At 33.3% G+C, this 26,595-nt stretch overlaps 1 protein-coding gene across 1 annotated transcript in view; it reads left to right on the forward strand.

Annotated features, from left to right (window-relative positions):
- The window catches only part of LOC124359818 (laminin subunit alpha), a 139,550-nt gene that overhangs the window by 37,219 nt on the left and 75,736 nt on the right, over positions 1–26,595 (forward strand). Inside the window, exons 10-23 of the mRNA XM_046812876.1 lie at positions 369–439; positions 2,609–2,810; positions 3,992–4,126; positions 4,330–4,494; positions 4,697–4,855; positions 5,691–5,947; positions 7,585–7,863; positions 12,244–12,456; positions 14,162–14,467; positions 20,843–20,995; positions 23,670–23,850; positions 24,517–24,674; positions 25,242–25,398; positions 26,072–26,305. Coding sequence (XP_046668832.1) covers positions 369–439; positions 2,609–2,810; positions 3,992–4,126; positions 4,330–4,494; positions 4,697–4,855; positions 5,691–5,947; positions 7,585–7,863; positions 12,244–12,456; positions 14,162–14,467; positions 20,843–20,995; positions 23,670–23,850; positions 24,517–24,674; positions 25,242–25,398; positions 26,072–26,305 — 2,670 coding nt within the window. The remainder of the gene's footprint in view (positions 1–368; positions 440–2,608; positions 2,811–3,991; positions 4,127–4,329; positions 4,495–4,696; positions 4,856–5,690; positions 5,948–7,584; positions 7,864–12,243; positions 12,457–14,161; positions 14,468–20,842; positions 20,996–23,669; positions 23,851–24,516; positions 24,675–25,241; positions 25,399–26,071; positions 26,306–26,595) is intronic.

The following is a 26,595-nucleotide window of genomic DNA, read 5'->3' on the forward strand; positions in this document are numbered from 1 at the left end:
TACTACCAAGAAAATAGTTCATGCTTAATTAAATAACACATAAAAATTTATTGATTTAAGGAATATTAACCTAATTGAAATCAAATAACTTAGAAATATTTTAATGATTAACATAGGGGAAATAGTGAAATAAAGTGTGTGAAATTAATGAAACAACTCAAAACTTCAGTTTAACAAAAGCTTTACATCAAAATATTTGATTTATTAAAAATTGTAAACACCAGTTGCTTTGTGTTTAAGAATATATCCCATTGGTAGAAAGGCAAGAACAAGAGAAATAAATCATATTTGTACTATAAAATGCATTCAATTAAGAGTCTGAAATCTACTCTGTACATAAAGCATAAAGATTGTGTTTGTGTGTCTAGACTGCCAGTGTGACGTGCGAGGGACAGAGCCTGGCATTTGTGACAAATCCAATGGGACATGTCTGTGCAAGGTGAGTTACTGTACTTGATCATATAAAACTTAAAAAAAGCAATATTATAGTTTTTTTTCAGAAATATATCTTTTTATATAAAAAATATCTTTTCAAAACGATTTGTAAGTTTCTTTAAGGACCGTTTGAATACACATTTTCAGAAATTTAAAAGCCATACAGGACTTTTAGTTACTTAAGAATTTCTTGCTAAAGTAAAAAATGTGTAAATCTTAAGTATTAAGAACATTCTTGTTAACATTAAATAGTAAGTAAATAAATAATAATACCTTATTTTTGCAAACATTTCTCAGAATAATGCAAACAGGTTTACAGAACAACTCAATATCAGACATCACACTTATGACGAATATTGTGCTAGGAGATTTCATCTTCTGGAATCGCAGACTCTCACATAACTGCAGCTCTTCAGACTCTAGAATTTTATGTATCATGCATTTGGTAAATAGCCTGCACAGCCATTCCATTTGAAGCATATTAGCATCAAGTCTATAGGATGACTCATGTTCAAAACATTCCACATTGAACACATAGTATAATGCTGCATTTCGTATTCTCTGAACTCTATTCATGTCCTCCCTTGATATGCTGTTGCCATAAGCAAGATAGCAATAATAGAATAATGAAAGTGCAAATGACCACATAAGCTGTAACTTGATAGACTCTGGTAGTATGTTAATAATCTATACTGACCTTTCAACCTGCCAACAGCTCGCTAAATTGTGTGAGTGACGTGATCAGAAAATGTAAGGTCATTATCAAGTATGACACACCTAAGGTTTTTAATTTAATAGTAAGCAATAAGCACTTACCACCAAGTTTAAACCTCACGCCACTCTCACTGAAATTCTGTATAACATTTTGGGACCCAAAATGAGCACAGTACACTTCTCTATATTTAGTTTAAGGCCATTATTGACTGACCAGGTGGATACATGTTGAAGATCAGCATTGATCTGAACAATGGCCTCTTTAATGAGTTCCGAATCACAAGACAAGGGAAGTTGACAGTTACTGTATATTGATGGATAGTGTAGTTCCACTCCCAACCTTGCAACCTGTGGATCTGTCATCGATATAGGACATGAGCCACTCAATAGAATTTTTGCCAAACCCATGGTAATACATTATAGCAGTCAGTAATTTATGATCAATAGAGTAAAAAGCCTGTGAATATTCCAATAATATAACACCAGGGCAGTGTACTGTGGTTTATTCTAAACCCAGATTGTCTGTTTGGTAATATTTTTTCATGCTTTTTTTCACCTAATCTACTATTTGGGGCAAGGCAATCTTTTCCGAAATCTTTGACATGTCTGGCAATATTGATATAGGCTGTAACTGATGGACACTTTTAGGGGCAGTCACCTCTGGTAGTGGACAAACAATGCTAGTTTTTCATCTTTTTGGAAATTTTCGACTTAATAATAATTATTATTCATCAGGTGCATGAGCTTCTACAGCAAACACATGGCTTATACCATCTGAATAGACAGATGGTCACTGCCATCTGCTCTACTTTTAATTTCATTCATGGCTGTTTTAATATCATGCACAGCTACTGTTGAAAAGTTAAATTAGTTAAGAGATTCATTTCTCACTTCATTATTGAAATAATTTAACAAAGTTTCATTAACTGTACATTCATTTCCCATTATTACAAAATGCTTATTAATATATTTTATCTTTAAATTGTGTTGGATGTTTCCATGTTCATTGCCACACCCCCTCCCTGTGTCCCCAGAGAGCAGGCCGATCATTCCTTAACAATTTGTACCCTGGTATTATGTAGTCCGAAGGGGTGTAGGGATGGAGCCAGATCTCAGAAATTGCAAAGACATAAAAATGAAAATAACGCATGAGCGAGCTCATGTCATCGAACCTCCGAGTTCAGTGACATCATAATAATGTGTTTTTGCTAGTTTTTCGAGACCCGAAAAATGTCTGGGTCTTAAAGCCCTTTATCTCAGTCTCCATTTATGTAAGATTTGTCTATAAACAAAGAAAGTATGTTGTTGTTTTAACTTGTGGTTATTGGTGATAAAAATCTACTGTTCATAACTATGTTCTTGCCCATAAGTTATTTTAATGAATTGTGATTTTAGAGATTGATTGGTATTTTGGATTAGTTGATATAACCTAAAGACTAATGCTGGGCTTTGTGTTCAGGTCGGCTATGGTGGGCCTCGCTGTGACCAGTGTATACCGGGTTACAATGGCTATCCAGACTGCAAGCCCTGTGGCTGCAGTGATGTTGGTAGTGTATCCAAAGTCTGTGACATCTTAGGCAAATGTCCTTGTGTCTTCAACTTCGCTGGGAAGACTTGTGAGCAGTGCAGTCCTGGGTACTATAAATATCCTGAGTGTCTAGGTAAGCTGATCTCTGAATTATAATATTTATTCCCTACATCACCAAGTTGTATATTTTTCATAAATTATGTATATTTATCAGAATTTAAAATAAATAACTAACTCAAGCAATATTTGAAAGATTATATCTAATGGAAAACTTGTTAAGCAACTCTTATGTATATTATTTGTGAATAGACTTTAATAATCTTTATAGATAACTTAATAACTGTCACCACATCATTTTGTATCATTTGTTAGCTTCTAAATCAATTATTTATCAGAAATATTCGGTGGAAAATTAATTTTTCTTGAGAAATAATTGAGCGGGAATTGTGATTATGTAGACGTCTTAGTGTTAATCATTTATGATTAATACATACACTCATTTATGCATACAGCATCATTTGTGTACATGTCTGCACTTTTTAGTTAATTATGATAAATAAGGATTTTAGTTCAAATTAATTTAATAAATTATAATTAAATGTCTTAGTATTAGGGTTCATTCTGTGCATACTGTAGAAACCAGTTAAGAATATTTTCATATTACAAATACCAATTGAATAACTTGACTTAATTTTTATTGGAAAAATTCCACTGCAGATTAATTTATTGAAATAAGCCGTGATGTTCAATAGTATGTCATATTTTGTATGTATAACACTTAAATGGTTTCAACAATGTAAAATATGTATATACCCTTATCTAGTGTACAACAATCTATTTCTTGCTGATGAGAAGAATGAAAGCCTGGACCTCATGATTGAAACAACCCTTTGGTATTAATTAATTTCTGGTTTGTTTTTGTCTGTTCCCTATTTTTTCTTATATTCTTTATCAAAATATTGGAGTTACTGATATGAAACAGAAGTGTGGGTCCAAATTTGTCCAGCGTGTATGAAACAAAAATTAAAATCATATATATTTTCTCTGTGTACATAATCATGGAATGTCATTTTGTACATGTTACATTTGTGATCAGTTAATATGGTTCTATTAGCTGATTTACTTTAGTTTTTTAAAGTTGATTTTTTACTATGTTTCATTGTTTGTATTATGTTCATAGAATAGCATATGTTGTTCATTAAATTATTTTTTCTGTTGCACACTTTTATCCATTTAATTCTTTATTATCTATTTTTTATGTGTTTAATGTGTCTGAAAAACATTAAAACTGAACTTGCTTGTTTGTTCTTGCAGCCTGTGAGTGTGACTCATATGGTTCAATTGGAGTGTCTTGTGATAACGAAGGGAAATGCCAGTGTAAACCCTCATTCGATGGGGAACGATGTGACCAGTGCAAGGAAGGACTTTACAACTTTCCTCTTTGTGAAGGTAACTGACTCTTACACTCCTATATGTTTTTTGAAAATTACCATATTGAAATTGGTCATAGTACAAACATATTAGCAATGAAACCTAGCTCAGACTTCAATACATTATTTACCTTACTGTAATAAAAATATATTGTCTTTAGAAAAATACATATTCCTCTTTGTAGAAATCAAGATTCTGTCTCACTGATTATTTGTTCCCAGAATGCAACTGTAATCCGGCCGGTGTGTTGGCAAATTTTTCGGGCTGTGGCTCACTCCCTGCAGGCGAGCTATGTGAATGTAAGCCTCGTGTAACAGGCCGCATCTGTGACACATGTCGTCCACTTTACCACAATCTGTCGCCCTACAACCCTGACGGTTGTGAAGGTTAGTTCTGTAGTCCATACATTACATACAATGTATGTTTAAATGGCTTTATAGAGTAACATATAAAATATAATAAATAGAAACATTACAGAAAAAATTGTTTGTAAAACTTTAATTATTGAGGAGCTTGAAAAAAGGAAGTCATTTTGATAGAAACTTGTATTAAACTTAGTATATAATTAACCACTGTGGTGTGTTACAGACTGTAATTGTCATATGGCTGGAGTAGTGGGTTCCATTGCCGAATGTAATCCCAAGTCTGGCCAGTGTGTGTGCAAACCTTCCGTAGAGTCCAGGCGCTGTGACTCGTGTATTCCAGGGACCTATGATCTCAGACAGGATAACGTCTTCGGTTGCACAGGTATATCAACTCTGCACTCCCTCCATTTCAAAAACCTTAAAAGTTTCCTTCTTTACCCACACAAAAACAACAGCTACAGACAATAACTTTGCAAGCTATGACTTTACAAACATAATAATTGACTGTTAAACATTCAAATCAATTAGGTTTATATTATAGTTATAGCATAAAAGCATTATGCATAAACCATAAAAAATTACTAAATTAAGTTTTTTTTAGTGGTGGGTCTGTCCCTGGTAAAGTGTGATAATATTATAAATATTAGAATCTAAGATAGCTAATTTATTCTTAATTTGATCTAATTTCAGAAAATATATAATGGTATCCAGGTTCTCTTAGAAGAAAAATTATATCTGTGTGTCTGTATATATATATATATATATATATATATATATATATATATATATATATAATATATATATATAATATAATTTGTATAAATGGCAATAGCCTAATTTAATTACAATTACAAGTTGAATATACATTTTGTATACATCGAACAGTGCCATAAAAATTACTTAACTAATATACTTATAAACTAAGATGTTTAACCTGTGTTCTTTAATAGTTAGTTAGTTAGTGGTTTTAATAATTAGTGTTTTGTTTATTAAGTGCTTGTTTTAGAGATAGTGTACATGGAATTGACACAGCATGGTTGTGATTCTTGACTTTGTGTGTTACAACGTTCTGGTATGATTTGTTTATTGTAACCTAGATTGTAGTTATGTATTAGGTCAGTTATCCGTCTGAGGAAGAGGTCAGATTGCAGATCTTGAAACGTAGTATAATGATTTAATTAATTGAAAGTGAAGCTCATGCCAATATGTTGCTGCAGACTGTGGCTGTGATGTGGGAGGTTCGGTGACCAGGGCCTGTAACAAGGAGACAGGTCAGTGTATCTGTCACCCTAGAGTGACAGGTCGAACTTGCAAGGAACCTCTACAGACCCACTACTTTCCCACGCTGCACCAGTTTCTGTATGAGGTTGAGGATGGTACGACGCCAGCTCGCACACCTGTCCGCTACCGCTATGATGAGGACATTTTTCCTGGCTTCTCTTGGAAAGGTTATGCAGTCTTTTCCCCAATCCAGGTGTGGGGAACTTATTTCATTCGTCATGTTTCAGTATTTTCATTCTTTACATTTATTAAGTAGTTGATTAGTAAGTAAGTAGTTTAAGTACATAATGATTTTAGTAATATAGTCTCTGCTTTAACTAAACTCTTGAAAATTGTATTTAAATATTAAAAACAAACTATCCATTCTATACAGTCAAACCTCGATAAACCAACTCTCAATACTTCAAAATCCTTGATAAGTAGAATATTTGCAAATACCCTTGAACTTCTGCTGATGGTCGAGTGGCTTGAGGGACCAGACGTTGGACTTTGGGTCTAAGTTAGATATAGCGCACGTTCAAATCCTGTCTGTGGCCGTTGCACTTTTTATCAGTACCTTCGACCTTGTACTGTATCGACTCTCCCCCTTGTTCTGTCCTCGCACAGGCCAGTGGCCCATGAGGGCGGACAGAATAAGGCTTAAAAGGGGATCGGCCTCTCCTTTAAATTAAAAAAGAAAAAAAATTTCCTCTATAGTTTGAATATTTTATTATCAATGCCTTGACAAGTCATGTTACATTGTCTGGAATAGTATGTTAACCTTTAATAATTCAAAGATCGAGCTACATTAAGACTATAAGTCAAAGTTCCAAATCAGGTCTCCATTATAACTGAAAGTTTAAAATGAAGCAACTCAATAAATCAAAGTTCAGCAACTCTGCTAGATAGCAAGCCATCAATTGCCATGTAAACTTTAATGTTGTGACAAGAATTGTCTCACTGCTATCCTTGGCTGAAAATTATGTTTACTGCAGTGTTTGTACCATTCTTTATGATTTGCTATTGATTGGGAATATTTTACATTACCTACCATTTAAGGCCCGATTTTTGGCCAAATTCAACATGTGGAGTTAATTAATACTGGAAACTTTTTATGTTTAGAATATTTGCTCAATAAAGACCTTTTATTATAAAAACCACAATTATTTTACGATTTTCCACATTTATGTAGTCCATTAAATTCATAACAGAATAATACAAACTGCAAACTCTTAATTATATACATACTGCAGACTTTCAAATTTTATTAAAATTGCGCAGATTTACTTAATTTTTAAATATTTTCAGAAATAACTTTCAATTTTATTTTGAAAGAATATCATTGAACTTTTAAATCTATAATTTTATTTCAATATTAATTTCTGTAAATAACAAAGCAATTTTTGTTCAAAACATGCTCTGGTTATTTTGGGCTCTAGTTTATTGCTATGATCTGTGTCTTGACTATTTATTTTTAATAAATGATATTGAAAATGATAGTACAAAGGAAAAAAATAAACTAAATTCTTAAAAATTTTAAAATCACAAAAATGACCTGAGCTTTGAAACTCTTGAGTACAGCAACCAATGGTGTAATACCATCTGTATTGTTGCCAATACTACTAAAAAAGTTACCATTTTAAATTTGTACATATTACAAATTATTTTTATTTTTGGACTAGCTATCTATGTAAATAAATACAACTAAAACAATTTCAAAATAATATGCCAATTGCACATGGATTTAATATAACTGCATACACTCTTTATAACCACACAACCCTAACTCATTTTAATCTACATAATTTAAAAGGTCTGTAATATAAACTGGTGTTGGTATTTTTTTTTTAGAATGAGGTGATTAGAGATGATGTCTACATTGTGAAGCCCTCTCTGTATCGCATGGTGTTGCGTTACGTGAATCGCAATGTGGAGACAGTCTCAGGACAGATCAAGATTACCCCGGACAGTCAGAGTGACACCGAGCAGACATTCACTGTAGCGTTCAAGCCCACGCACTCTCCTGCGTTCGTCACGGTATCAGGGGCTGGCAATGGCATTCCTTCACCACTCGTGATGAACCCAGGCCAATGGACTGTTTCTATCAAGAGCCAGAAGAACCTGTTCTTGGTAAGTAGATAGGATAAAATTACATGTTATTGGCTGAGCGTTAGCAAAACCTAATACCTGTGGGCTGGAAAAATATCTTTTCTATCTGACTGTCCACACGATATCTCGAAAACAAACTGACCTATTAATTTTAAATTTTGCAAACTCAGAATGTTATTAAATATTTAATTATTGATCTTACAGGTATCCATGATGACAATGAGAAAATAAGAAAATAAATAAATTCTCAAACAAGCTGAGTACAAGCATATGAGATTTTAACATATGTAGATTGTGATGTAGATTATTTATACAGTAAAAAGAAAACATAATAGAGTAAAAGTCGATGTTCAAAGTTGGTAGCAAGATTTCATTTAAGCACACTCTTGTGTTGTAATACCCTCCCTTGCTTATCAGAGTATTTGTTATTTAAACACTGCTATGAAAATAACTCAACTAACAAAAATGTGGTATTATCATTTGCCAGATATCTTGATAAAGATCATCTGCAGACTTTAAATTTGGTATGACACTATTTCTACACAGACAAGAATAAGTTATATTATAGTGCATACTCAACAATGGAATGGGTTGAGCATCTTTGAATCATTTCACCTCAGTAGGTTGACACAACTTCTTTTTGTCTACCAGAAGTATGTAACAATTTCTTTTATGTATGATGTTGGTTTATCTATTTGACCACAGAACATCTCGAGAATAAAATGAGCTGTATAGGCTTGAAATTTTGTAAGCAGTCTAAGCGAAGCTTGTTACACGACAGGTAGTATGGCTTACTCCTATCTTATACTGTATAATAATACAGTAAAACAAGAGTATGATTTTTTAAATTAGATATTCTTTTCCATTACTTTACTTTACTACTGGCATATTTTTATTGTTACTAGTTATAATGTATACGTTTTGAATATGTTTCAGAAGTATCACACAATATTTGTGTTCCTAATTATTAAATAAGTAATTATACTGTATACTGGTAGTAAATTTACTAAATATTTTTCTATGTATATGCCTTATGATGTAAAATACTGCAATTTAAATTTATTTAATAGTTGTGTGAACTCTTTAATTTTGTTGAAGAGATGCTATTTTGCTAAATTTTCAGATATGCTCCAATATGTCCAAGGGGTGCGGACATAAGTTTTAAATTTTTAAATTAATTTTTTAGTTATTGATTATTTTTATTTAAATAGTTCAGTATTGCTGACACCTACTGCTGAAAGATCGTTCTCAATAAAGAATTGGGTCAAGAACTTTTTAATGAACAAAATGGTGACTTATTCTCTGTCCACTACGGAAGATATAATTTGTGGTATGATATAGGATATTGAAAATTGGCTTCAAATCTTGTATTGTAATTATGTTCAAAGTTATCATGTGATAAGCTTTGAAAGTTTGATTGTACTGTTAGTAGGGTTTTCAGAATGTATAAATTTGAGAGTGATAAGATTTTTAATTCTTTAAACAGAGGTTTGCAAGAAGTTCTAAATGATAAAAAAGTCATTAATATTATAATTTTTTTCTGGATCTTAAAAACTTTATCGAAGTCAGAACCATATTGAATTATTGAAAAAAAGAAAGAGTAGTAAATTATTATTCTAGTTTCCAAATTAATTGAGTTTTGCAACACTAGCATTTCATAACATGCCAAGTTCAATCTCCTAATAATACTTTCAATACATTTTTTCCAATAAATGTTCATGTCCAGGTCAATACCAAAAAATTTTACACTCACATGATTTTATTTGCTGGCCGTGGAAAATCACATCCTTATTATAACCCTCCTTTAATTGTGCCGTTCAAAAATTTAGTAGTTGGGTTTTCTCTTGATTTAATTTCAATCCGTTAACCTCAAACCAGTGTGTCAATTTATAAAAAGCTTGATTTAATTTATTTTCCATTTGAAAGTGAGAGTCGGCTTTAAAAACTGCGGTTGTGTCATCTGCATATAATATAATTTTTAGTGAAAAATTTTTAGGTAAATCGTTAATGTACAGAAGAAAAAGTAGAGGTTCCAAAATAGACCCTTGAGGAACGCCCACTTTAATTTCTTCCCAATGAGATCTAGATTTTACACTATTTAAAAAATTTACCATTCTTTGAAATTGATTAACTAAATAAGATTCAATCCACAGAATTGATCTATTCAAAAAACTGTACAGTTTAAGTTTTTTTAAAGGATATCATGATTCACACAATCAAATATAGAATATACATATAGAAACAATTATTATCATTTCTTATATGAAATTAAAAATTGTCAAAACATTAATACTAAAACTTACGTTGCACTTGAAATAAACACCTTATAAATTCATTTTTTTGTACATATCATTCATTAATAATAATATTTTAACAGAAAACAGTAATAGAAAATCAGGTCTATACACTCACTGTTTTAGCTTATATGGACAATTATTTTTCATTTTGGCTCACACTCACCTCCATACATACTTATTTAATTCTCCCTCTGGCCTCTAACCAAAACTCACTAAAACTCAAGAAAAATCAAACATCCAAATTGGCTAGAGGCTTGATCTCCCCAGTATTGCTTGGGCATTCATTAGGTACAAAGTCTGTTGTGAGCAATATCATTAGAGCTCTATCTGAAAATCAACACTGTGAATGGATTCCACTACTTGTGTTGTGGTTCTGTGTTTAAGTAGTTTTGAATGGATGTATACCTCTAACCCCATTTTGGTTGCAGCATATGTTGTAGTTCTGTTTTTATTGTGTTGTTAATTCCCCAATATGGTGGTGCCATATGAAGTTGATCAAATTATTGTTGATTCAAATTTATTGTAGGAAACTACTACACCCCTTGTACACCATATGTAGAAGTTTGGGTTATGTAGTTTATTTAATTTAATTGTATGAATAGTAAAATAAATGTTTAACGCAGGTCAACATGAAAGTATTGAGCCTTAAAGCCTCGCACGCACTACGACGAAACGGACGGAAACGACAGAACAGACGACTGGAAATTTTAAGATAGGGTGCGCGCATTAGGACGGAACCGCCGCGCCACGCCAGACTCGTCGGGTGTTTTAATCAAGTTCTCAGTCTGTGTTAAAACATTGTCAAAGATGTTTCAGTGCTTAGATGAAGAATTAATTATTGTTGCTGCATTCGTAATAGAAGAAGAAGAGGCAGAGAGAAGACGAAGAAAAGCCAGGTTTTGGGTACATAACAGAAACACTAAAAGGTTAGCTCTCTTCAATTCTCTCTTCTATTGACGTTAAAATATTCAGGATGACGCATGTTATACAGCTCGGTGTAGTATTGAACAAGAGAAATTAACTTGGAGGCTCCATTTTGGCTCAGAAGATATAGCTGGAATAGAGAAAATTTCCTTCCGTTCCGTCTGAGGTGTGTGCGCTTACAACACCGGGCGGGATGGACCCGACGTCGCCGACGCGCAGAATTTGTTCAAAAGTTCTTTTCCTCAGATAATCTGACTGACGTCCGACGCGTCTCTTCCGTCCCGTCCGTCCAAGTGCGTGCATCTCCATAACAATCAATACTATTCATATTTGAAAAATTCTGTCGTGTCCTTCCGTTCCGTCGTAGTGCGCGCGAGGCTTAAGTGTTGTTGTTCAATTCACAATGACGTTAAGACAACCGGAACACGTGGTTATTAAAATGTTCTTTAAAACCAATGTTATTAAATTCCTTAGTTTCTTTCGATTCAAAATGATTGTTTCAATTTGTCTGTGTGATTTATATTTTAAATCAATTTGTAATATAATTGAAAATAATTTCAATGTGGTCCTGTCTCTAAACACTGTACTCACCAATATTTCATGTCAAGGTTAATTAATTTCTCTTCAAGTTTTATATTTCAACATTATACATCACATCACTAACCAATTTCACTTGTTTTGATTTATAATCAACTTTAAAAAATGTATGAGAACATGTCATCAAATACACTGTAAACACAGTTTTGCCCAATATATTTTTTTTCATTTTTCTTGTGTTAACATCTCCCCACTCAGAAGATGGAACTCATCTGAGAGTGGATCACAAGATTTTATGACCTCCTCAATCAGAATGTCAGATTTACTTAACCAACTGAACATTCCCACCCTGTTTTGTGTACAGCAGTACATATCTTAACTTATATTGTTGATTTTCACTTTTCTTACAGATGATAAGAATCAATTAATTAATAATGATGAAATATCTGTACTCATTGTGTTTATTTCCTGTACGGCTGTTAAATGCTGCATTTAGGTAATCTTGATGGTTGCTTTAACAATTTAAAACAAAACCAACAATTTTCATTGTTAAGCTTTTTATCAACAAAGCTACTTAGTGATTTAATGAAATATATGTTGAAATTTTAAATTATTAACTACTAAATGAATTGTTCTTCTACAGGACTACTTTGTTCTACTGCCAGGAGCCTTCTATGAAGCAGCTATCTTGGTGAATCAAGTGACCATGCCATGCAGATTAGGAGAAAACAACTATTGCCGCTACTTCAGCTATCCAAACCTCACCTCTTTTGATCAAGTGCAAGGAGAAGGTGCTTATGTTGTCGATGGAGATGCCAGAGAAACTTTTGTAGATTCCTACTCTCTAAACGATACAGTAAGGATTTGTATATATTATTAAGTTTACAATGTTTTAATTGTTATGGTGCAGACTAATACTGTATTAAGTTATATGTTGTTCAATTACAGTTATCATCTTTCATAATTTTATATTGGTATCTTAAGCCATGTATCCTCCTTGTAAAATGAGCCAACTCTGACAGTAGTGGGGATTAGAGGAGAAGGCGAGAGAGGTAAGGTTTTAGTATGGTTCTCCTAAGGCCAGATTATAATACTGGCTTGAGTGCTGTCCTCCACCACCAGTTGCTACGTCACACTATCCATCTATTTGGCAGAATACTCCTCACGTATTTATCACAGCTGATTGATTATAAGCGTATTAATTATCTATTTTTAGTTGTCTACTACAAACTCTTTTTAAGTATAAAGGTTTTCAAAGTTTGTTGTTACTTTAAAATCTAATGTTAAACGAAAGTATAGTCTATTTTAATAAACAAACTGCTCCAATAAAAAGGCAAAATGTTCTCAAGCAAGTATGGGATTTAATTTTCTTCAATTACTAAAGAAAAACTATAAAACATTAACAATTATAAAGCATAGAGTTAGGTTATTCCCATTGAATGAAGCAGAACGGTTGGATGGGTCTTGTGACGTTACATTATCAGGATTCTGGCCTTTATTTTAGTCTGGCTATGGTTCTCTTGACCTGACACTTCAATAAACATTACATTATGTTTAGATCAGAGACATGGTCTTTTCAAATATTGTTTAATAGCATAAAAAGCTCTTAATTTTGGATTCTTGATTAACAGTTATCCTAACCTAACAGTATCACGAGTATAAACCTTGTGGCTCTGAATAATAATGCCAAACATTTTTAGCTAGTATAGGGAATTAACGGCTTTGAAATTATAAAAGGATGCTGTGAGAAAGAAGTGGTTCAAAACTGACATCTTATAACCATCTGACTGTTGTATTGAGGTTTTTTATGTTTTAGTTTAGTTTTTTTACAGTAAATTATTATTTCTTGGAATGGAATGTCCAATAAACATTAGGGTTAAATGAGATCCTTGATAAAGAAACTAGTAGTTTGACTTCTTTACATACATGACATGTTTTATGAAGTTAGATTTTATACATGCCAAATAAATAATTTTCTTTGTACTGTGTTCACATTTGAAAAAAATCCTAATCACTGTTTAGGCTTTATTACATTGAGCCAATGAGCACAAAATTCACTATTTTATACAATATTTTGGTTTATGGTATTTATTTAGTCGTTCCATCTATATTTTTATAATTTTTTTAAGACCTGCTCTAATGTTTAATTGTTTATAAATTCAGTAAAACTTTATGATTAGATTAGTTACCCAAAGGTGGTGTGTTGCAAGTTAAATATTAGCTTAACAATTCAAAAAGTTATTTATATCCCATAAATGTTGTAAGGTATCAAACCTTTATGTAATTGAAAGATGTATTATATAAGCTGGTATTTGTGGATGGATGTACTCCTTCTTTAAACTATTTTAATTAACTATTAGCACCAGATAGATTTGTCTTGTAAACAATTTTTACAGTATAGAATTGGCTATATATTTGTATTATGCATATTTAATTTTATTCAATTATGTATGATAAAAAATAATTGAATCAACCTTGAATCAACTGTAATTTTTAGTCATGTTAGCTATTATATTATCAGAAGTTGACTTAGCTTTAAGATGAAACATCATACATTATAGGAGCCGAGTGTGTCACCACATCACAAGATACCAGCGCTGACAGCAGGACAGCCGGAGCTGTATTTCGACCTGCGCGTGACCAAACCTGGACCACATGTGGTGCTGGTGAACTATGTGACTCCAATGGCGCAACGCTCCAGTGCACAAGTGGAAGTAGAGGCACGCACACAAACAGAGCGGGAACGTGGTACAACTACTTTCTACCCCTGTGACTACACCATTGTATGCCGACATGTCGTGTTAGACTCACTTGGCAGGGTGGCTCACTTCAACTTTGATTCCAACTTCGTCAGCCTTGTACTCAAGGTAGTATTTTTACTTCACAAGTGGTAAAGTAATGATTTTAAGAATAACTCATATCTTTTCTCAATAAATTGCTTATAGTCTGCTCTACACTGTTATTGGAATTATTTAAGCCTTGGTGACATATACTGTCCAATATCCAAGCATCTATTTTTCACAAACCAAATAGTCTTTGAATTTCATACCAATTATAAATACCATTGAATGCACAAATATGTGTACATTGCTATATTTTTATTGTAATTAGAATTTAAAGCAAATTTTATTGAAACACAAAAACCTAATATTGATATGTTGAATTGTAAGACCTATTGTAAGGATAGGCTATAATACACTAAGTAAAATGAAGTATGTAAACTGAAGAGCTTATCATGAACAGTGGAAACTCTGTACATTGCACCTTTCTTTAAATTTGACACCAATACATTTCTCACCCACTTTCATTTGACTGTTGATTGAAAGCATGTTTTGCTTCCAGCACAAGACCAAAGAAGTATGTAGATTTATAGCACTATTGCATAGTCAGTGTACTGGTATCTGCATTCATAGTGCACTAAACACACATTTTTAAACAAAGTTTAAACCTAAGTTTGATCAAGTTTTGGTTTGTGTTCAGAGCATCACAAAGGGTGCAAATTAACGTTCAACGTGAGGCAAATAGTCAAATAGACAGAATATTTTTGAAATCTATTGATTGGTATTTTAAAAGACCAATTTAGATGAAGGAAAAAGGATTTTGAGGACATTTGCCATTGTATAGTGATACAAGAAATAAGTAACTCTACATTTCAAGAACTGCAATCTGACCTCTTCCTCAGGTGTAAAACTAACCTAACACATAACTACAATCTAGAGTATGATAAATAAATCATAAGAAAGCATTGTGACATACAAAAACAGGAATCACAACAAACCAACTTAATATGTTATGTACCAACTCCATGGACAATATCTATAAAACATACATTTAACTTAATAAAAACAAAATACTAATGCACAAACCAAATATCCAATGTAAATATTTGAACTTTTTAATGTAGATGCTTGACTGCTGAATCTATCTACTCAGTGAACTTCTATTATAGATTATTATAGGTAAAAGGACACAAAATTCATAATTTGTATTGAAAATCTAACAAAAATTGTGTTTTAAGCTTGTTTAAAAAACAAAATGGTTCAATCTTCTCTAGTATTATTGATATAAACCTATGGATTTGACTCTTTATACTCTTTCCCCTACTCAAGAAGTGAACCAATTTAAATGTTTTAATCTACTAATTGAGCTGTATAAAAATGGTATTATTAATATTGTCTAGACTGCCTCAAATAATTTAAATATTACAATAATCTACAATGTTATGAAGTTCTTATACCTTCTCTTATTGGTAATTTTATGTGTCATACTACTGCAAATTACTCGAAAATTTCCCAAATCTAAGTGAGTGTAGAAAATATATTGCCAGAAATATCCAACAATCTTAATAGATATAAAATCAAGGTTTGGTGGTTTTCTTTTTTTAACCTTCTAAAATTCTTTGAATGCTTAAAACAATAATTCAGCATATATTGTAATTAATAGTTCTCATGGTACCATTTAAAGAAAATTTGTAGGTAACCTCACTGAACTTGACCCCAGAGCCCAGAACCACCTCCAGTTCCAAATTCAAATTTATTTTATCACTAAACACATTCAACAGGCAATAGATCACGTCAAAGACATTAAAACAACTAACAAGATAAGAAGTTAGATTACAGAACGTGCAATAAATAATTGAATCAAAAATATGTACATGACAATGGCCAATAACTAAAACTTGATGCTACCAATGTCGCTATGATAACATTCTTTCAAGTTATAGAAAGGATTATCAGTTAACCACATATAAAGTACCTTTTTGAACCTATCATAGTCTACTTCATGAGCCAATACAGGCAATTGATTAAATAAAGTTATTCCAGCATGTTCAAAAGAGGACAGGGTTAGGCTAAGTTTACTATGCTCTAGGTGGACTTAGTGAGAATTTCTAGTATTGTAACAGTGGAAGTTGCTATTGAGTTTGTATGTGTGTAAATTATGTTTAACGTGCAGTAAAGTAACAAATATATATTGGTTTACAACAGTTTAGATTCTTAATTTTGTAACAAAGGCTTACAATGGTCTTTTAACACATTCACTGCTGCCCGAATATGTGCAGTCTTTCCCCATGTGCTGCACTCTTGATTAGTATTTATACATAATATATTTATATAATATCATGTATATATATATATATATATATATATATTAGCTATGTCATTCTCACAATATATATATACATTAATATATGATGGACGCACATGTGCGTCCATAGCACATGACCTAGAATTTTCATTGTCATATGCTGAAAGTGCACTTGTGCGTCCATGTTTATTTCACCATGACTACCAAAATTTCGTCTTTGGATATTCTATTATTAGCCAGTTTATGTAACAACTAATTACGATTGATAACATTTTTGGTCAATAATGTAATTTTGTTCTCTTATGAACAAAATCGTGGTATAGATATTGTAAAATTCGTGTAGTTTGACAAATGGAAAATCAAAATAAAACATTCTATAATTTACAAAAATGTATTTTATATATTTACAGTAAAATATATGTACAACAAATCCTTAAATTTGACATCTGAATTTAGGAACTGGCACTTCATTTGTGGTATTCCGTAAAACATGCCAAACATAGTCCGGGATAGCCGGGACAAGCTAGGCAGTGATAAATTATATCCATCCTTTTGCCCTTGGATTTGCAGTTCCTAAACTTCTTCCTCATCGTTTTGCCATTATTTCCTGAAATTAAAGAGTTTATGCAACATGCTATAAAAAATGCTATCATAGTTATGAACAAAGTGGGTTTATTTTCACTAATTGGTACTAATTTGCTTATTGCTAATTGTAAATTATATAAATGTATCTTACCTGTTTGGCATTTAGATGGGAAATGATCCTTTTCCTTGGGGCTTAGAGCTAAAGCTAAGCGGGGTTTATTGGCCAATAGAGCTTTGATAACAACAAGTCTGTAATCATACAGAGTCATTTTTGTGCCAATAGCATATTTATTGCAAAGCAAATATCCATTTATTATCATCATCTGCAGGTAGTGTACAAAAAGCTTTTTGTACCAACATAATGTTTTACGCTCACAGGGATAGTAGGCCATCAATTGATCCTTTCTATCTACCCCTGACATGTATGTATTGTATTTAATTATGGGCAAAGGTTTTTGCACTCTAGCTCCACGTTTGTTTGTTGTATCAGTAAGTTCATTGCTGTGTTCAGTAGAAATATACATTACTGTCCTCTTGTCTTGCCATTTTCCTACCATAACATGGTCCTCGGAGTACTGAGCAATGGTTTCTCCTTTCCGCAACTTCTTCTTTATAACATCTGGAGGGTTGTGTTGCCGGTTTGCTTGCAAGGTTCCTGTGCAGTATATGCCCTTTTCTAGAAGAGATTTTGACAGGTCATGGGAATTGTAGAAATTGTCCATGTAAATTGCATGGCCATTGTTTTCTTTCCCCTCTACCAAGTGCTTCACCACTTTACTAGTATGACCTTTGCCACCCAATTCGTCTTGTTGGCCAGCATAAATCAGAGTGTTGAGGACGAGTCCATTTGGTTCAGTGAGGGTATAAATTTTTATACCATACTTGTGGCGTTTATTTTTTATGTACTGTCTAAAAAAACAAACGTCCTCGCCACAATACCATAGTCTCGTCTAGGCTAAGTTCCTTTCCCGGATAGTACACATTTTTCATTTTGTCATTAAAATGATCAACAATCATTCGAATCTTGAAAAGCCGGTCATCATTTTCTTCATTGTTGTTGCAGAAATGTAAGCAACGCAAAATTATCAAGAAACTCACGACTCATGTTGTCAGGAATGATATTTTTGAACAATTGATCTGTTTTCCAATAATCATTTATACGTGGAATGATGATATTTCCCATGTGAAGGAGTAATCCTAGAAAAACCTTGAATTCATTCATTGTCAAGTCCTTCCATTTATTTATACGGGAATGTACTGCCAAGTTTGCATTAGTGAAAAAAAACTTCAGAGGCATAATTGTTTGTCATGTCAATAATCTTTTGCATGAAATCCTCATCAGCTATCAAATTAAAATAATCAATAGGTGTGCCATCCCCTGGCAAAGGTACAAGTAGTTCATTTGGTCTGGTATGGTGTAAATTAACAAGATTGATTTGCTCATTCCATTTTACCTGAGGTAGTCTATCCGCACGTCTAGGCCTAGGCTTAGGTCTTACAGGTTAATTTTCATTTTGGTTCTCATCACAAGCCTCATCTTGTATGTCATCATTAGTGTTAACATTACCAATATCAGGCTCTAAAATCTCTGATTCAATTTGTGGATCTTCAAAAACCAAATGTTTAAAGTTTGTTTGCTCAAAATCATCTTCAGATTCACTGTTTGAGTCTTGTTCTGGCACATATTCATCTTCATTCTCTGAGTAAAAATCTTCATCGGAATCCACATACAACTCGTCCAATTCACTCACTGTAAGATTGTTTACATCAATGTACTTATTCACTGTACGAGACCGTTTGGGCCCGGTAGACGGACCCGCTTCTTCATCACTCATTTTCAATATTTGTACTGACTCTGAATTATAAGCAAACTGCAAACGAATCACACAGTAGCACAGCCAACAACCTAACCAACAAGTTTGCATTACCCATAATCCCACGAAACTGTCAGCTGGATATGAAAATGGCAGACAACCACGACGCTGCACGAAGCGCGCAAGTGCGCCTGCAGCACATCGGGCGAGCATACGCCAAGCGCGCATGTGCGTCCGCAGCAGTGAACATGTTAAAGCAGAGAATGATAAGATTCATCATAATCACTCTTTTGCAGTAACAAAACTCTTTCTATTCCCTGAAATTCGCCCCAAAACAGTTGTCCAGAAGACAAGAAAAGAAGCATAGTACACATTTTTTAAGTAGTTGGCAGGGGCACAATTTTAATATCTCTAATGTCTAATTAAATATACAGTACAAGCTAACTTATTACAAAGGTTGTCAATATGGGGTAGCCATGTTAACTTACTATCCAATGTGATGCCTAAAAGTTTGACATTGTCTACAGAATAATCCATATCAATTTTAAGAGTAAAGCTAATAATTTGAGTCTTGTCTGCATTAAGTAAAAGTGTATTAATATTATACCAACTAGTTGCTTTGTTAAGAACATTACTCATGAACAGATTCAAATTAACTAAGGAACTGTCAGTTGAATAAAATGACTCAGCACCAACAAACATAAGAGTTAGAAGCCACAATACCACTTAAATAATTGATCATGACAAGAAACAGAAATGGACCAAGGACCAATCCCTGTGGAACACCATAAACAACTTCAGTGTCACTTGAGAAAACCCCATTAACAAAACCCCTCTGACTTCTGTTACTTAAAAAGAACCAATTAAATCAATTCCCCTGCCAATTATTCCAATTATTCCATATAACTTGAATACCCCAAAGTTTATGTATATGCTATATAGCATGGCTTGTGAAATCAATAACCCTCCCACAAAATGTCCAAATATGTTGAAACTTTGAGCTTGGTACTCTATTTCTATGCAGTATGCCACCTGTTTAAACTTAACAAAACATTAACAATACCATTATTTATAGGCATAGAAAAGTTGTTTTTGTACAAAAGTAGTTGAAATCCTACATTTATAAACTAAACAATATTCCATATCTCATAATATTTACTTACTTCTCCCAATTGATCCAAAAGGGCTATTATTAGGTTAAGGTAAAACATAGAAAATAATAACCAACACATTCTATAACAGAGTTTCTAGCAGATTATTTGAATTATTGATGATGATGGTCTCAAAAACCCAAATCACTATAGTCCAAAATTTAAACATTTATACATAAGCTTTTGCAATATAACACGAATTAGTAAGTACAATAATGACTGTGTTTTTCAATTGATTTAAACTAAACTTCATACAGAGATAAGTTGGGAGAGCCGATAGCTGAGAAGTCTAGGGTGCCACTGGACTTTTGGTTTGAATTAGAGATTTCAGATAGTACTTACCCAAGGCTTGGACAATTCATTAGCCAGAGTGAAATTCATTGAGATGTACTCATACTCACACTTATATTATGTTTTTGGAATAATTATTATTTACCAAATATTATAGTTCTTGCACACTTTAGTTTTTCGTAGTGTGAGGGTACATTTTTTTATTACAATGCATTTTGAATTGAAAGCTAATTCAACATAAAATAATTGGTTCAATATTGATCTTTTTATAAAATAATTTTTGCACAACATCAATATTAATTATTCTCTTTTACAGGGAATGGGTGATATGAATGTAGCAATAGAATCAGTGGTGGCTGTACCCGAGGAAGCTTGGAATCTGGACTACATCAAGCCCAAACCTGTGTGCGTCAGGAAGGATGGGAAATGTGTACAGGCCACATTTCATACCCCAGCGGAAGCCAAGAAGGTAAGTTTATTTTAAAGTGTTTATTGAAGACCCATATAACTGACTTTATTCAATTAAGAAAGATATACCTACAAAAAGTGTAATCAAAGTCAAAAAATGTCTTATTTTATCAGGCAAATTTAGGACTAATTAGCTTTCTCTAACACTTAATCTGGGAACCAACAGCTTAAAGGTGAATTCCGAACCACTAACAATAGCTGGGCAGGTGGGCTGCCTGCTAGGACATTATCGCTCAGCAGTCGTCATCCATCCAAGCAGAAGCCACTCTTTATGTTCCTTGATTTGGTTATCTTGTGATAACTACTAGACTCACTATACTGTGACACTAGCATTTTTAGTCTTTGTATATAATTTTATATTTGTAAATAAATTATTATTTCAATTTTTTTAGTTAGTTTTAAGAGATATTCTGAAAAGTAAGCATATTTTGAAGGTGTAAGTGACATTGAGTATATTGTTTTTCACGTTGTATCAAACATTGTTTTAACAGTAAACCTGAATATCTTACTTAAAAACAAAATATTTAGTTTGTTTCTAAATACTTACTGAATTACTACTGAACCAAATACAGTATAATCCAGTACTTGCAGCGGGCCGCCGACGTTATAAGTGGGAAACGTTATAACCGATAGTTAAAAAAAAAAAAACGGGTAACGGTGCTCAGGCTTGCCAGGCTCTCCTCCGAGGTTACTGGACAGGGAGCATCCTCGCTGTCGGCGTCATCGTCGCTCTCGGTGTTCTCCACTTCCATACCATTGGCAGGCTGGTGTGCGGCGGCGATAGCCTATCGTCTAGACTCAGCTCCTCGCACACCTCCGGATCATCGTCATTCCTGATGAAGGCGTCGAAAGATGGAGTCTCACCGTCATCGCCGACAGCGCCGAGCATGCTGCAGACGTCTTGCCACCTTGAATGAAGAGACGTCTTGCCCCCTCCCTCCGCGCCCCGCTCTCTCACGCTCCTTCTCCGATCGCAACCCTTTGGCGGTGAGATCCTGGCGGCTCGACGGTACGTCATGTCAAAAATGGCGTTTCTCTCACTGAACTGGATAAAAAATGCTCTCTCAATACAACTGAAAACGTTATATGCAGTCGAAATGCAGCCGAAACCGTACCTTAAACGCGGATTAACGTAATAAGCGGAAAACTTTATATGCGGTGAAACGGGGTCTGATTTTTACTGGGCTGGCGCTATTCCAACTTTATAAGCGAGCGACTCTATAACCAGCTTATACTGTAATGCAATTAAAAACATATATGGTGACTGTAAGTTGTTAATTTCGAAACAGTAAGATACCTGGAGCTGTTTATATGGTACCAGCTATGAGTGTAAGTGAGTGTCCACGAGAATTGAAAATAAACAAATAAATTTGGGATCAGACAAAATAAAGAGATTGTGACAAAACAATCTACTTAGTAACAAAACATACCTAAAGCTCTTGAGTGTAAAAAACCCCATAACAATTACATTTGTAAAATTGATGATCTTGATAATCTCAACTTAAATTAAAAATTACTCATCCAAAAAGTATTTTTGTATGTTTTTAAATATTCATATTGACATTGATAATACTCTTAAATTGTATTGAGTTTGTATGTAGAACCTGAAGAGAACTGTGTCTGACTACTGTGTAGTTCAAGACCTCATACAACTGACTGTGTCAGTAAATCTGGCATTTTTACACAAGGAGTCAAGTCACTACTTGTTAGGGTTAATGTCTGTCGTGTCAGGCGGAAACTCATTGTCTGCCTTTGGCCAATCTATGACTCCCATATACATTTATATTTGCTCCCTAATCATTTGTATTTCATTAGTTCTATTTTTGAGTTTTGAAAATGTTTAGGAAACATCAAACTTTGTTCTTTATGGGTAAAACAGATTTTGAGGGAACATGGAAAATGATGTTTCCTATAGTGAAATTTTAGTATTGAAGCGACATTACTAACAAGTGTTGAATGTGGCATGAGTTTACAAAAATACAGAGGAAAATTCCAGTTTATACCTTATAGACAGTTTGATTTTGTACGTTATACTTCAAAAGAATAATGCAAATTTTCAATTTTAAATGGTCAATTTCTGGTTTAAGTTATTTTACTTTCTTCTTCATATGCATGTATTGTACTAAGTTTTATATTGTACAATTATACAATTTTTATGCCTAATTCTGTATAATTTCTGATTTTCCAGTAATTTGGTGTTTTTGATAATCTGGTGGTACTCTGGCCTGATGCCGGATTATTGGGAGATGACTGTATTTTAAATATTAATTGTCTTAATGGACAAATTATTTACAATTAATTTAACATTATACATTTTTTTGTTACAAATAAGTAGTAAAGTTCAAATGTAAAATAAAGGCTTTATTTTAAATAATAAGAATCTCATTCTTTTAAAAATTTTGTTGCTCATTATTATCTGCCAAGAGTTGTAAAGATTACTTGGGGGTTAGGAACCATTATATAACACAACCATGTATTCAAGAACAATAAATATAGTAACATCTATATTTGCAATAGACTATTTATTTTCATAAAAACTGAATAAAACCAAGTTAACAACAACAAAAACTAAATGAAGAATTGTTATTGTCGTTTAGCTAATAAGTATTGTTATATGTTTATTAAAGTGATAATCTCAACCTAATAAAATAATAACTATTGCGTGACTGTGGCAGATTGAGTTTGAGGAAGGGAATGACGAGCAGTTTGCGAAGGAGCTACCAGCCCATATATATAGCAACACAACAGGTCTTATCATACTGCGTGGTGACGACAATGTAGCGGATGTTACAGGCAAGGTGCCTTCACCAGGTGTCTATCAGTTTGTCATCCATTACTACCAGCCCAACTACCCAGGTCAGTACAATGAAGATGTTTCTTTTGATATCCATTCTCCGTGATTGAGCCTTCTATCTGAGAAAATAACAATGTGCTCATGGAGAGATCAAGTAACATCCTATTGGGAGATGAATGAAAAATAAACTTAACCATTCTCAAACCTGGCAACATTCTTTATCTTCGTGGGCATTCAACACATTCCAGTTCTAGGTTGCTCTTAATGCTACACCCAGAGGATTCCACAGAACAGTTGAGGTTGTGTCATATTTGATGCTGAGCCCAAGTTTAGCATCAGCACTCTCATTTCCCACAACCCAATTATGTTGACTTTTCTATACTTGATCCTCTCCATATTTTGGTGTTAACTACTTTTCACTTCCCTAAAAGGTTACATTAAATATAAATGAGAATAACTTTTGGCTATTTTCATATTAAATACAAATAATCCATTTTTTAATTTATAAGATTATAAACATTCTAGTAGGAACACAGGTATATGGGTTTTGTATCATATTGGTAAAGCGTTTAGTCATGACAAAATTACAAGTGTTAATCAATGTTGCATGTCTCTTCTGATTAGGTTTACTGTATAGTACAATCGGATTGGCCGTCATAGAGTTAATGATTTTAAATACTTCCGAAACACAAACTTTATTTTATGATCATAATTTACGATTGTTCCAGAATTTGAGATGGATGTGATACTCCAGAATGGGCAGTTCTACGAAGCCAAGCTGCCTCTGACCCACTGTCCAGCCACCTCTGGCTGTCGAGCCCTTGTGCAGCAGACAGATGGCAACACAGAATTTCAGCTTACAGAAAACTTTGTACTAACCTTAAAGGTATAACACACTTGCAATTGTGCGTTTCATGTTTGCTTTACAGTTTAAACTTATGCTAATGTTGAGTAGTAAGCAGTAGCAATGCTAGACAGAGCCGTGCCTAGGGTTGGTGGCACCTGGGGCAAGTGTAACTCGATATATAAATGGAAAATATAATGATATCATTATTACACCTACATTTTAGTTACATTATAACAATAAAATATGTTTTAAGGAACATATTTGTATTGCAATTCCATATTATAATAGAAGTAAGCATAGACTGAAGCTGTACTATTATCACACATACTGAAGATTCTTGGAGCAATTGGAAAGATTTTAATTTGGTACTACTATAGATGATCACACATTTTCTAGTGTAATTTTTTATTTTTGCAGGCCCTTTCAAAATCAAAGATTTTATTAGATCACTCCACAAAAGTAAATGAGGTTATCATTCATCTATCTATTATTTACTGTGAATCTACCACCACATGTGGGTGTTTAAGGGTAGTAGTCCCAAAACTATATAATGTAATTTTTACATTTTCATAGCGATAGGTGAAGAACTGAAAATGACTGTTGCAGGCTCCAGTAGGGAAGACTGTGTGGCTAGACCATGTGTTAGTATTGCCGCGGGACACTAACATGGAGCGAGTGACACAGGAGGAACCTCTAGATCAAACCGCAGAGTTTATCTCTCAGTGTGGCAAGGACAGCTTTTACATCGATGAACACACCTCAGGTTGGTCTTTATGCACATTTCTACTTTTAGTGAGTTTTCTTTTAAAATTTACAAATCAATATCTGCATTATTTGGATGTTTGTCAAAATAAATAATATTTTATTAAATATCATAATGTAGGCTTTATATAATTGAGCCATATATGATAGTCTGAGGTAAAATATATTTGAGTATTTTCACTAACAGTTCATAAAACAACACGAGAGTCATGTAAGAAAGAATTTCTGAATATACTACGCAGCGATCTGAAATATTGAGTAAGGTAGCTAATCTAATTTAGACTTGTGTTAAAACTTAGCTTTTATGCCCTCTTTAATCATTACTAATGACTTGCTTATCTTAAGTACGTATTTTGATTTCAAATTTTAAATTAAAAGATCATTTTTCTAAATTTATATTTAAGTCAATTGTAAACTGTTGTTTCAAAAGTTTTGCATGTTTTCTAATGTATAATTATAATAACTTGTTTTTGGATTTAAGATTTTTATAGCCTATCAACTAATCCAAAACAACCATTAATATTTCAGGTGAGAGTGAATGCGTATGTCTAGTTGACAACAAGTAGAGTAATGATATTATTTTAAGATTTAAAAATATCTTGCCATACAATTATAAACTTGATATATTTTACCAACCACAATAAGACTGATTCATGATTGACTCTTTAATGCAGGATTCTGCCGAGATGCCGTGTTCTCTCTGACCTCAGCTTACAACAACGGAGCTCTGCCTTGTCAATGTGACTTTGATGGTTCTTTGAGCTTTGAGTGTGAACAGTTTGGTGGACAGTGTCCCTGCAAACCTAACGTGATCGGTCGTAGGTGTGAAGCATGCCAGACAGGCTACTTTGGGTTCCCGGACTGCAAATCTTGCAATTGCCCTTCTACTGCCATTTGCACCTACACTGGTATGTAAATCATTAAATTTACTTTTTTAAAGTGAGAAAGAGGTAGAATAAATTTACATAACTGGGTAATCATAAGCGTATCTAGGATAACCTAATGAGAGGGTTACCACTAAAAATCTTCTGTACTTCCTACTCAAGATGGGGTACGGGAGCACCACCTCCTCATCCAGGATAAAAATGTTTGACAGCCGTCTGAGAGCATTATTAGTATTATTTTATACTCTAAAAAAACGGCTATAACATAAGCGAAAATGTACACTTTTGGTGGAGATCAACCAATAACACAAAAG

The sequence above is a fragment of the Homalodisca vitripennis genome, chromosome 1, assembly GCF_021130785.1.
Source record: "Homalodisca vitripennis isolate AUS2020 chromosome 1, UT_GWSS_2.1, whole genome shotgun sequence".
Classification (NCBI taxonomy): Eukaryota; Metazoa; Arthropoda; class Insecta; order Hemiptera; family Cicadellidae; genus Homalodisca; species Homalodisca vitripennis.